This window comes from Pyxicephalus adspersus, chromosome 3, assembly GCF_032062135.1.
Source record: "Pyxicephalus adspersus chromosome 3, UCB_Pads_2.0, whole genome shotgun sequence".
NCBI lineage: Eukaryota > Metazoa > Chordata > Amphibia > Anura > Pyxicephalidae > Pyxicephalus > Pyxicephalus adspersus.
The window spans coordinates 43,112,079-43,125,648 of NC_092860.1; the positions used below are offsets into that span (position 1 = coordinate 43,112,079).

At 37.5% G+C, this 13,570-nt stretch overlaps 1 protein-coding gene across 1 annotated transcript in view; it reads right to left on the reverse strand.

Moving 5' to 3' along the window:
• Positions 1-13,570, reverse strand: part of FOCAD (focadhesin) — an 87,975-nt gene that overhangs the window by 16,774 nt on the left and 57,631 nt on the right. Inside the window, exons 21-27 of the mRNA XM_072404373.1 lie at positions 13,003-13,124; positions 11,707-11,799; positions 11,062-11,150; positions 10,746-10,787; positions 10,090-10,198; positions 7,696-7,812; positions 149-387 (exon numbers count right to left, since the gene is read on the reverse strand). Coding sequence (XP_072260474.1) covers positions 149-387; positions 7,696-7,812; positions 10,090-10,198; positions 10,746-10,787; positions 11,062-11,150; positions 11,707-11,799; positions 13,003-13,124 — 811 coding nt within the window. The remainder of the gene's footprint in view (positions 1-148; positions 388-7,695; positions 7,813-10,089; positions 10,199-10,745; positions 10,788-11,061; positions 11,151-11,706; positions 11,800-13,002; positions 13,125-13,570) is intronic.

The following is a 13,570-nucleotide window of genomic DNA, read 5'->3' on the forward strand; positions in this document are numbered from 1 at the left end:
GCAGCAATGGGCACATACTAACATTGTTACCATACAGTATTATCTGTTACATAACGGGTATAGAACCCTATACCTGACAGCAAATCTATCTTCTCCAAATAAAGCTGGAAACTATTGTTTATTGTGTGCAAGTAAACATTTCAGGTACCTGACTTTCTCTTCACACAAACGAGAGATGAACATTCCTAGTGCCAGTCCCATGTGAACCTGCAGTGCCTGTGACTCATCTGCTTCTGGCCTTCCAGGTAATCTGGCAGTCAAGATGCTTAGAATTTCCTCAACCTTTTCCTTAAAAGATACCACAAGTACTGGAACCACCAGAGAGAGGGCTGAGGCAGCACAGGAGCGGGCAATGACACTGGCTGTGTTCTCCCCAGAATAAGATTTCTATTTAAAAAACAAACAAAAAACAATTAGATTTTCAGTTAGTATTAGACATCCTGCAAGCAGTACAGTATTCACAAAGGCTTAGTAAATCTGTATTGCCCCTTTTATAATCCAAACACCCCTACCAGAAATGTAACAAGGTCCTTGATCATGCACACTTCCTCAGCATATGTATTAGAAAATTAGTCTGACTAATAAATCACAAGTTCTTCTCACTCTATGATCTCCTTCTGTAAGCACATGCACTGCAGCAAACAATTGGCCCCTGCAGCTGGTCCACCTTTACCCAGGAAGGTGTTATCAAGGTAAATTAGCAGAATTTAAAACAAAATAAATACAATCTAATGATTGCATATTGCATAATTTTGTGTTATTTAATAAATGTCTTAATTTATGACGGATTCAATGGTATATCTAAGTTCTAAAGCTATTTGGGCCCTTGCGGATTCAATGGTATATCTAAGTTCTAAAGCTATTTGGGCCCTTGTGTAGTCATGAAAAATGTGTAACTTTATTTATTGATGGAAGACACAAACAGATGTACATATAAACCTTAATGATAGAACATATTTTTCCTTTCACAATTCAATTTTAAATCAGTAGCTGTAAATGATTAATGTATCATATACTTTAATTGGATAAGGCTGTGTAATGCCAAACAAACAGTTGTGCATTCAGCATCTTCAGAAATGATAGAAAGCAGTGCTTCTCCTGGGAATCCAAAAGAAAATGCAGCTTGTTCATGAATACGTGATAACAACAACAGTATAATATGAAACCAATGTGCATGACAAAGTCACTGAGCAGCAGACATTAGCTTTGTACTCTCTGCAGACTCTGAGCCTGGCACACAGCTCATGGCAGGGCAGGAGGTAGCATTGTGCTGACTTGACTGCATTCATGATGCATCATCCTTGGAGATTTTCAGCTTAGCTCAAGAATACTTCTGCAGTGTCATTTTTTTTTTTGCATTCATTTTATTAGGTTAGGTACAGCAGTAAAGGTGTGTGTGTGTGTATTTTTGAGACAATGGTCTGCCTACAATGAACTACTAGGGTCTAGCACTGCAATATGGGATGATGACGATGATGAAGTATTCCCTTATATTTAGAAGCAACTGGATATTTTGTAGGCCACAGACAAAGAAGCTGTGGAGGAATACTGGAGAGGAAAGTAAAGAAAAGTTGGGATAAACTTAACACAAACACTGCAACTTTTTGGTGATGGTGTTTTGGAATATTTTTATGTTTAAGTTAAAAGATTGCTTAATGAAATTCATCCTATTAAATTATACAAATACTTTTTAAAAACTTTTTCCTGTATTCAGTTTTTCATTATTTACTTGTAGAAAAGGGAAGTTATATTTTCTCTTTTACATATACAAACTTTACTTTTTTGTATTGTATTGTATTGTATTTGGCACAATGCTACATCTTGTTGATCCCTTTAATCCAACAGCAAGTCAACAAGACATGAAACCATTACAATGCTTCCGGTAGCCAGTGTTGCATAGGCTTTAGTAAAGTAGAAGTATATTTTTACTCTCCATAATAATTTGATTTGGTTGTTTCCTCTTATGTGTGAATCTTATTGATAGGTCCAATTTTAAAAGGCTTATAAAAAAAAAAACAAGAGAATAGATATAATTATCACTTAATGTCTTGCTTCTTGTATCCTATTATAAGTAAACTTAGTAGCGTATATTACTATTAAATAATGTGAGTGAGCGTTTAGAGGTCCCGATGACAACTGCATTTCCGTGTACAGTTTCCTACATCACAGAGGCATGCGATACAAAAACATGGTTCTTCTGGTCATTTATACCATAAAATACACAACAGTCATTAGTTTGCAATAAGAGATTCAACAGTGTAAAACGAAATAAGAATACTTTTTCTTAAAAATATGCAGCTGTTGCAGGGAGACATCAGTTGGCAAGTGGCCAGCCCTATTATGGGAAAGAGGCATCAAGGCAGATGGATTATTTCCAGAGGGATGAAATAATCTGGAGTAGTAATCTGTTTTATGAACAGGAAAATTAATTGAGATTTTACAGTGATAGTTATTGTGGTAATTAACCTTTTCGCTTCCTAAGCAACAAATACATAGGGAATGAGCATTGGTGGGGAAATGAGCAAGCAGAGTTATTTTATTTTACACTGGGGAGTTCAGAGATAAAGATTTATGATAGTACAATTAAACAAGAGTTCCAGTTTAAACCGAAATCCCTCAGCTGCTTCTGATGCCCCCCTGACCCCTCCACTCTTTTCTGGCAAAGTCTGTGGCTGTGGAATGACCATACAAACTAATTTAATTGTTGGAGACCAATTGTACCTTACACCTAGTGGCAAAAAGGCAGGTTCTATGAATTAAAATGTTGGGGTCAATGAGCCTTGATTCTTAAAGAGGACCCTGAATTGGTGGCAATTGTTTACATCTAATAGGATAATGTCTGCCTATTTCATATTGGTAAATATGTATTGCTCCTACAGTAAGTCACTTTTGCAGTGATCAGCAAGAGGCTGGGAGACAGCCAAAGTGTATTCCAGGCTGAAAAGAGAGCCAGAGTGTATTCCAGGCTGAAGAGAGAGCCAGAGTGTATTCCAGGCTGAAGAGAGAGCCAGAGTGTATTCCAGGCTGAAGAGAGAGCCAGAGTTGATTCCAGGCTGAGAAGAGAGCTGGAGTGTTCCAGGCTGAAGAGAGAGCCGGAGTGTTCCAGGCTGAGAGAGAGCCAGATGGTTTCAGGAAAGCCAGCGGCCAAACAGTACTACAAGAGTTAACAGTACTGATATAGTGTATGTGTTAGTAAAAGAGGGCACCTAAGTGCCAGATAGCCAGCCAGGCTACTGTTTATTGTTTTGTTATAAAGTTGTCGAGTGTGTGCTGTAATACCTGGCTAAAATAAATACTGCTGTTATTTTGGACTTTTTGGAGTCTGCTGCCTAATATCTGCACTGTAAGCATCCCTTTTACCATGAGCAACCCCCAGTAATCTATTACATTTTGGTGGAGGATGCGGGCAGATTAAGCAACAAAGATTGCAGCAGTGCACTTAAAGGGCCGGTGTATCGAGTGGCAGCAAAATGTAAGAGGTCCTGAAGCAACTAGTGATTGCTAATGCTACTCAGTAGCAAGCTAATGCTACCGAGCAGCAAACGAATGCTGCCCAGCAGCAAGCCAATGCTGCTCAAAGACAGTGTTATAAAGCACAGCAGGAGACCAATCATTTGTTGGTGGCACAACTGGCGGAGGTCTCTTGAGCTTTAGCGGAGGATTGAAAAGTGCTGACTGAGGTTGTGCAGCAGCTGGCAGCAAGGAATTTGGAGGGACTGAAGACTGCAGAAAGTATCCCTGTGGAAGATGCTCATGTGTTAACTGAGGAGCAGGCTGATGAATGTGGGCCTGTGTCGTCTGGGGAAAGTTACCTCCTCTTACTGAAGTGTAAGTTAAAAAATGTGATTCTGCTTCAGCTGAGGTGGCGTTTAAAGATGCCCCTGTATCAGAGTCTGGAGCCCATGAAAGTGTCTCTGTTTCCAAAGAGGGGCAGGAAAATTTATTAAGTTAAGTGAAGTGCAGTTTGGAGAAGCTGTCCCTGTGTTGCCTGATAAACAGCCAGAGTGTTCCAGGCTGAGAGAGAGCGCCAGAGTGTTCCAGGCTGAGAGAGAGAGCCAGGGTATTCCAGGCTGAGAGAGAGAGCCAGGGTGTTCCAGGCTGAGAGAGAGAGCCAGGGTGTTCCAGGCTGAGAGAGAGAGCCAGGGTGTTCCAGGCTGAGAGAGAGAGAGCCAGAGTGTTCCAGGCTGAGAGAGGGAGCCAGAGTGTTCCAGGAAAGCAAGCAGCCAAACAGTATTACAATGTTGTGAGTTACCAGTACTAATATAGTGTATGTGTTATTAAAAGAGGGCACCTAAGTGAGGTAGCCAGATGCTGAGCTAGGCTACTGTTTATTGTTTTGTTATAAAGTTGTCGAGTGTGTGCTGTAACATAATTCTCTGTAAACCCAAGAAATGGTTGTGTGTGAAAATCCGAGCAGATCCGAAGATGCTGAAAGACTTAAAAAAGCCTGCCTGGTAACAACAACCATGCCACATTTAAAGTCACCTAAATCACTTTTCTTGCCCATTCTGATGCTTGGTTTGAATTTCAGCAGATCCTCTTGACAATGACAACAATATTACATGCACTGAGTTGCTACCATGTGATTGGCTGATTAGATATTTGATGAACAGGTGAACTTAATAAAGTGACCTAAGTAAAGTGTATGTATTTCAGCTATGCATTCAATTGTTCTTTATTTTAATTTTGTGGTACGAGCACTTCTGCCAGCCAGTACAGTCAGACTCTTATTTTCCCTGTAAAAACAAACCCAACCAACTAAATGGCCAATTACAAGTAGCAGCACAGTGATGAGTGTACTATATTGAAATAGAGTGTCGCTGCCTGCTTTTTTCGCCCTCCTCTCTTCTAGTTCAACATTGCTGTAAAAATATTACGAATATTTGTTTGATAGTAGAGATCCTGCTGAAAACTGAAAGAAAAAAAAATCAAACTGTGCTACTTGTTTCTTTTAAATCTTGGCCATGGGTATTCAGCAACGGTCAAAGGTTTTCCCCAACACACATGCTTATTACACAAATGCTTATGCGTTACACCGCAACAACAGTTCCACTGTTATCTTGGGAGAACAACAAGCTATTGGATGAAAAACTCCAGACTTGCTAATAAGCTTTTCCCTTGGCAGCATAGACACATATACTTTAGACAGTTTGGTCCTCGTGTGACAGCTTACTGACCGCATGTATTAAAAAAAGGCATTTACCTTTATTTTTTTAATAAAATCCTTTAAAACAAACAACATGTAGAAAGAACAAACTACATGATTACATGAGAATATAATCACTGGAAAGAGGATCAGGAAATTACCACTGATGCTTTCTGGATTAAATATTATCATAATTGTAAAACAGTGTTGAACGAAATCCAGCTCTGCACTAGAATAAATGTGCTCTTTCATTGTAGGAAATATGAAGCTCTTGGTGCTTAGTGTCTTGATGTTTTTGAACCAGAGTGTCCTGGGACTTGTCTTCCTTGTTATTTATGTCTGGGTATTGTTCATTAAAATGAATTAACCCCCTATAGGAAATAAGCCATCTGCTGCTATGGTCTCCCACCAGAGCATAGTGGAAAGCTGCCAACTCATTTTCTGCAAACCAAACTTCACAGGCTGGCAAGGCGTCAAATTAGGCATTAAAGGGGCAGCCTATACTCTAAACATGCAAGCAATGCTGAGTATCATGAAAAAGCCTTTATTGTCATTACAGTTCAAAAAGATGCATATAAATTGATAAGGTGTGTTGTCCCTTATCCAAATGTAAATGTTAACTATTCAGTTACCACTCTGTTGTTTCATACAAATTAGGATGGCCACCCAAAGACTAAATTTAAAATCAGTGGGGGATAAAGTTGCTATGTTGTTCACAGAATCTGTAATGAGATTACAGATTTTCTCTTTAACTTTCTTAAGCACAAAGCAGAAACCTGTTTGGTTCCTATGGGCAAAGACATTTTCAATTACTCTAGTGATATTCTAGTTTGATTTTGAGACATGTGTTTTTAAAATAATTTACACTTGAGAGAGTGCATCTTAGACCTGGGCAGAAATAGGTTTCAAAATGGTGCGGTTCCACATTCATCAACTACAAACAAGATGAAAGCAATAGGAAAATCTCTTTATGTTAAACCTTCTTTCTTTTATTATTTTATTATTATTATTATCCTTATAGCATTCTTCATACATCCCTTCACAGTAATGGATAAGTTTGATTTAAAATGTACACAATTTTATCAAGAAAGCGTTTACTACAACAAAGATCTTCGCATATTATTCTTCTTGTCTGGGCAGAAAAAAAGAAAGACAGCCTGCTACTCTGTTCTTAAGATTATTAAGAAAATTTAAACTTTTATTTAAAAGTGTTGCTCACCTATTTCTGTTGCATCACAGGGCAGGACCATCTGCCTTCTTCCTTCCTGTATAAAATCTTTGGCATGCACAGTTTAGCATTTGACAGCTGGGTGGTCAGGCAGGTAAGAACAGTTATAGCAGAAAAGGAAATCACTTTTCTAGGTGGGACTTTAGTTCCACTTTAAAGCTGAACTCTTACTTGCTAGTTGTACAGGCTACTCTTCTGCACTGAAATTCCTACTCTAATGTTATTGCACTCCATAAGCTTTTCACTTTACGTGCAATAGAAGCTTGAATAATTCTAACAAAGTTTGATGTCTCGTAGTTGTTGACTGACATGCAGCATCTTCTAGCGCTTTCTTCCATTTCCTTCCCAACCTTACTGTTTATGACCTATACCTTTTTTGACCTGGATTTTAGTTCTTTTTTTATTATTATTATTATTATTATTATTCTGGAAGCTGAGCATTATGTAGGTTTAACAGTAGCATTCTGTTATTAGGAAGCTATGTGTAGAAGCCCTCCCACCAGCCATGATCTGCCTCTTATGCACAGAAGCACAAGGAACAAGTTATGATATCTCTAGGTCTAAAATAAGGTACCGTATTTTTTGCAGTATAAGACGCACTTTTTCTTCCCCAAAACTGGGGGGGGAAAGTTAGTGCGTCCTATACGACAAAGGTGTGATAAAATAACTAAAATAATATACTCACCCGATACCCGATCCTGCGTGTGTCTCTGGCTGCAGCAACGTCTGTCTCCTCTTCTCTCTGGCTGCAGCACGTGTCTTCTCCTGTCTGTAAAGCAGAGCCAAAGAAGCCGGCACAGCGCCACCTGCTGTTCCCTGTCCTAACTGCCGTACAGTGGAAAAAAAGCACAGAGTGATCAGAAGGGGAATTTGAATGACAGAGTGATCAGAAAGGAATTTTGAATGATACAGAGTGATCAGAAAGGGAATTTGAAAGGCATAGAGTGATCAGAAAGGGAATTTGAATGGCACATGAGTGATCAGAAGGGGAATACCGGTATGAATGGCACATGAGTGATCAGAAGGGGAATAATCTTTCAGAATCTTTTTTTTCTAGATTTTCCTCCTTTAAAATTGGGTGCGTCTTATATTCCGGAGCGTCTTATAGGGCGAAAAATACGGTATGTAATAAATAAAAAAAAAAACATTTATATAATAGTTAAATCTCCTGATCTTAAAAATCATTGGAGAATGGGTAATCCGGGTAGCCAAAAAAAAGCATGTTAGGCTCCAAAAAACATTGGTAATGCAGACACAAATAGTGAAGCAGTGAAATAGTAGCTACACTCCACGCTTATGTATAAACATAGAACAAACATACCTGCTGGAACCAGGGAAAGATTCTGCCCTTTGGATAATAATGACTGCTGACAATACTGAGAAGGGTGTCCAGCACCATACACATCCAGGCTTTGGTGGGAAGGATATCAGGTCCAATCTGCAAGTAAACAGAAATATCTAGATTCATTCTAAAAAATGTACTCTCTGTTTCATGACATATAAAGTTTAAAATTTCTATATAACCGTGCCTAATGTCCAAGGTCTAAACGTACACCATTGTAAATGTTTTGGAAGGAGTGAGAAGTGTATATACTTAATAAATCTCCATTCAAAACAATATAAAATAACACTATACACAGAGGCTATAGCAACTATACATCTGTGTAACTTGTAATCATGAAAGCTTGGAACAGCATATAGGAGGATAGCCTAAACAACTGGCTTTGTGGAATATAGCCATTTTCACAATAAAGTGAAATCTGATATCAAATAAAAGAATGAAAGTTTTCATTGTCATCATCGGTTAATAAACTACTAATGCTGTACCCAGAATTAATAAGATTTATTCTCTTAATAATTTTATCAGAAAGTAAAAAAATAGGGTGGCTTTACAGGGGCACACATTACATATTTCTTAAGGCCATCTCAAGCGAAGAAATTTATCAGTTTTTTTTTTTTTTTTGCGCTGGCCTCTTGCATTGATGTCTAAAGATAGGATTTGCCAAAGATTGCTAGTTGGGCACCCAAAACAAATCTTTTTGGTCATCTGTAAGGGTGACATTCTTCCCAGTGGTCAGCAATGCAAGAAGCATTCTTCCAAATGACCACAGGACCAATGTACTGTGAGCTGTGGATATAGTACTTAGAGCCCTAAGTTCCCTAGGACATAAAAGTTAGTTCAGGGGGTTCCCCAATGTTAAAAAGTTTAAGAAACATTGATTTAAACTGCTGTATACTCACTGCTATTGACAGGAGAACTTTTTAAACCTATAACTGTAAACTAAATCTGTAAGATTAAAGGGCGAGAGTTGCTTTTTAGATACTTTCCCCAGCTCTGTTTGTACCTTTCAACCAACTGAAACGCTTGAGATGACAATAAATGAGTTCAGCAATGAGTTTTAGAAAGAAATGGCAAAAAAATAAATTTAGAGGTCATCACAGTACAGCATCCACATCATACTAGGAACGTGCTAGAGTTGAACCATATCAGCAATGCTATATAGTTAAAAAGTGATTACAAAGTGACCAGGCTAAACATATTTCTTTAATTTTACAGTGGATTGTATGGAATGTATAAGTAAGTCACAGAAGATTCTAAATGTAAAACTTACTTACTTGATATCAACTAGCAGACACCAAACATAATAAAGTTTTACCTAGCAACCTTGTACTTTATTGGATGTTAGAAGAAAAGTACAGAATGGCCTGCCCTATGTATTAACTCTATAGTGTGAAGGTGGTAATTACAGCAATTCAGATATATTAGGAGCATAGTCACAAAATTAACTAACGACAAGCCGAAGTGGAAGAATGTTACTGAAACCCTACATGAAAGGGGATGTTTTAAGTGATGAAGAAGAACAAGATGCCACACATGACTCAAGTCAGAGAAGTGTTTGGTGAAAATCTGAAGTTAGTGAAATCTGTTGATTTTAATGTAAGTATTTATGTTAGCTCTACTCTTATAAATAAACTTCTAGCATCTATCACAAATTGGGACTGTCTTATAATACAAATTAATGCCAAATGTTTCTATACTGATCTAATATAGGATTTCATTCAGAATTTGAAAAACAGAGAGGCAAACCACTGATCAAGAATAAATCAAGAATGAATAGGAGTGCAGAGCCCCCCGGCATACATATGTCACGCATTCGGGGAGGCCCTTGGCTGCTCCTTCTGTGCATGCCTGAGCATCTCGAGAATGCGCAGAAGTAGCCCTTTCATTAATAGGGAAAAAAATTGCAGCTCTCACGAATGCGCAGTGAGATCGGCAAGTTTTTTTCCCAATGTACATCACTCCATCCCCCACCTGCACAGTGAGAGATTAGGTGATGTAGGAGGAAGAACCAGAAAGAGGAGAAATTATGTCGGAGGAAGGTGGATACAGGGATGACACAGGACCTGATGGAAGAAACCTCCCGACAGACTGATCTGTGGGATCGAAGGTAAGTGTGGTTTTATTGTTTTGGGTTTACTTCTACTTTAAAGCTGCAATTCTGCAACAGCATCCAGGTGCATAAGTTTGCTATTTAGTAGTCTAATGTTTTTCATCATGAACGTGTTTGCTACTTCAGGAAGTGTCTATAGATGTATATTATAGGCTGACTCTGGGCATGGTTAGCAGTTGACAATACTTCTTAAATTCTGAAAAACTCTATGAAAGTATTCTCAATAAAACATATTGCATGAAAATAGAACAAAAAAATTGTACCTCTGGAGCACCTTCTGATTCTGAAGGAAGACTGCTTTCATATTTGGAGACTGTGACAGCTAGGCCAGTGAGAGCTAAAAGTGCATTTCCTTTTACCACAGGGCTGTCTCTGTAAAGAGAGATATGTTAATAGAACAGAGTTTTGGATGGAATCCTTATGTTTGGAGCTCACTTTAGTGCTTCCTACAGCTTAGTTGTCCTGCTTTTATGGCTAGTGGAACTACATAATTTATTAGCAAAATGGACATTTCGATGGGTTACATATAAACATTAATTTTAGTGACCTTTAACTTATCAGTTGTGTTATCTCCATTAACACAACTGAAAAAACGGTAAACATTAGGGCACTTTGGCAGATGAATCAACATTATACACATTATATTGTCAGTAAACACCTGCTAGGTCAGAACCAGGAATTCTTTCATAAAATTGTTACAATGGTATAATGTAAGAGCTATTTGCAAAAACTGACAGAATCTGCATTGTTCATAGCAGTCAGCCATTGGTTTCCATACCAGACCATGTATGTTATTAATAAATGTGCCCTATAAGTAATGGGACCCTTGAAGCAATAAGCTTACAGGTGAGGAGGTTTCTATTAATTGGACCCCAACTTAATATTAGGCTAGCAGCATTTTTATAGGTAAATAGCTTACTTGATAGCAGATCTTATTACTTCAGTCAGTGCATCTCTCACCCTGAAATGCAAAATTGTAAAATATACTTTACACTTACAGCAAAACAGAAAAAAAGGTTTAAAGCCCAACTTCAGCAAAAAAAAAGTTGGGTTTTGGATGTTTTGTTTGGTTTTGGTGTTTTGAAGGGATAAAAATGTTCAAATTTATTATGCCTTGCATAAAAAATGCTACAGTTCCAACAATTATCATTGTTTAATAGTCATATTCTAGTATTATAACTAGATTGTGGTAAAAAAAAAAAAAATAATGCACATAACTCATAACCTGTCCTTACCAGAGCCATGCTGTGTGTACTTTATACTGAAGTTCTTGTGGGTCGTCCTTCCCGTGTTTCAGCTGCATTTCTAGCTCAGCCTGTCTACCCTAGAAAACAAACACCATAACCATGATAAAATGATTTTATCCTAAGAAAAGAATGGAGCTTTCATTGCAGAATTCCTTATCTCTATACTTGTTCCAAGCCAGAGACTCCAAAAGCATCAGAATGTCAGCTAGGGAATAAGAAATCTCAAACAACAGTCAACAATGGCAGCCGGCGGACTTTTCTCATGACTGAGTCACTTTAAACACACAAATGTTAGCCAAAATTTGAAATATTGTATAAAGTTAAAATAACTCCACATTATCTTGCAGTAGTAGCCAACAATATATATAAAACAAAAAGGAAAACTAAAAGGAAAACAGATCAATGTACATGAAAATGTCTTCCTAAAGCTGGCTATATGCATTGCATTTTTCTTTAGATTTTGCAAACTGATGTAATATCAAACTGTATGGCCAGCCTTAGATTGTTTTACAAGATCTCTTCAGATCTGCTGAACATATAAAACCAATTTACAATATATTATACACAACAATAATGTAAAGGTAATTTAGGATGAGGGGTGTCAGTCTTTTCAGTATATCTAAAAAAGCATACCTGAAGCACAGCTTGGTATGTCCTTCCCATGAAGCCAAGCCACGATTGAGGTAACAGAATAGAGCGATGCCATTCTGAGGACTGAATATTCACCTACACGACAAAGGTTTGTGATTGATAAGTTGTCAATACAATCCGTGGATCTTGAGATAGAGACAACTGAATTTATATGCAAATCTTAACCTTCTTTGTAAAAAATCTTTTACTATATACACAGTTTGAAGTCTGTAACAGGTTTATCTTGAAGGACTTGGTTGTTGACCAGTAAAAATGTATTGTTAAGTCTTTAAAATATATGCACTATACCAGGGTTTCTCAACAAGGGTCGAACCTTAGGGTTCCTCCAGAGGTTGCTAGAGGTTCCTTCAGCAATGAGCAGTTTTTGTGCCTCTCAGGTCAGTTCAACACATACCAGTGACCTTTTGGCTATCTGTAAAGGTGGCAGTCTTCCCACGGACCAGCAATGTAAGAGGAACTCTTCCAACTTACCACCATTCTATGATACAATGAGCTGAGGATAAAGCAATTATAGAAGGGTTCCCTGAAGACCTGAAAGTTATTACAACTCATGTTAAAAAAAACAAAACAAAAAAAAAACACTGCAGTATACCATACTTAACATTGGCATTTCTGTTGAATGTCAGTCGAGTTTTCAGCATTCAACAACTTTAGGTGTGTTACCCCAGCTAACTGCTATGTTGCATATCCTTGTAATAATGTTGCAGGTGGACATACAACATGTAAAAGGGAAAGAAATGCATCTGACATGCCCAGAAAAAGCCTGGAGCCATTTCTGTAACATTACATTTAAGTTAAAGCAGCATCTTCTTCTTATTACATCAATTCTACTGGGAATTATATTTTAGAAAGTTAATGCTAGTTTTGGGGGTTCTAGAACACAGACCATCCTTTGCCTTGCAACAATCTGTATGTGGTTGGGTACACAACAGAAAGTCACACTTTTTTTTTTTTTTTTTTTTTTTTAAAGGAGTTTTTTTATGAGAAGCCTATGACAAAAAAAAAGCCTGTTCATGTGTAATCAAATAAATCAGAACCTCTAATTTATTATAGTAATACCTTTACAAATAACTAAATTTTAGCACACAAATGCCATATTTTAAAATCTATAAATTGTATTCTTGCTAAATGAAAAATGCTGCAATAATTATTTTTCTCTTTTTATAAAACAATATAAATGTAACAGAGCAGTAGTGGTGCACATTATAACCGTGAGAGCCATATAAATCACTCAAGGCCAGATCAGTATTGCCATCATTAGAGGTTCTTAACACATACCTCATGTATCAGGGCTGTTAGCATCTGTTGGTAACTGCGGCCCCTGCTGGCAAGGAAGCGATTGATTGGTCGGCCATCTCTGTCCATCTGAACAGGCAGGTCATAGCACAGCAGCATTCCGGCTGTGAAATGTTACACTCAGTGAGAAAACCCATAACAAAGAAATGTGTGATGTCTACAAGACAGAAAAGCTTCTTCTATACAATGGATTCAGTTTTTATAATGAGTGAACGCAGATTAGAACAGATAAGTACCATGGTAATAAATTATGTTTATACACAATACATCTGTTTGATATAAAACCATAAGAAACTGGATATGATCTCTTTTTCCTTAGTAGAATGGGAAATCAGCGGGATGTTTATTATGTATGTTTCATTCACTGTTATTTTTTTGTCTGTTTTACCATGACCATTGCCCATAAAACAGTGAAATCATCCCTTTGTGCTCTCCTTAAAAAATTAACAAAATAATTTATATTATTGTAACGTGGTTGTACTGTATGTACCCTGTTTATTTGTATGTTATTTATCCTGTAAATTTAATAAAAATGATTGAAACAAAAAAA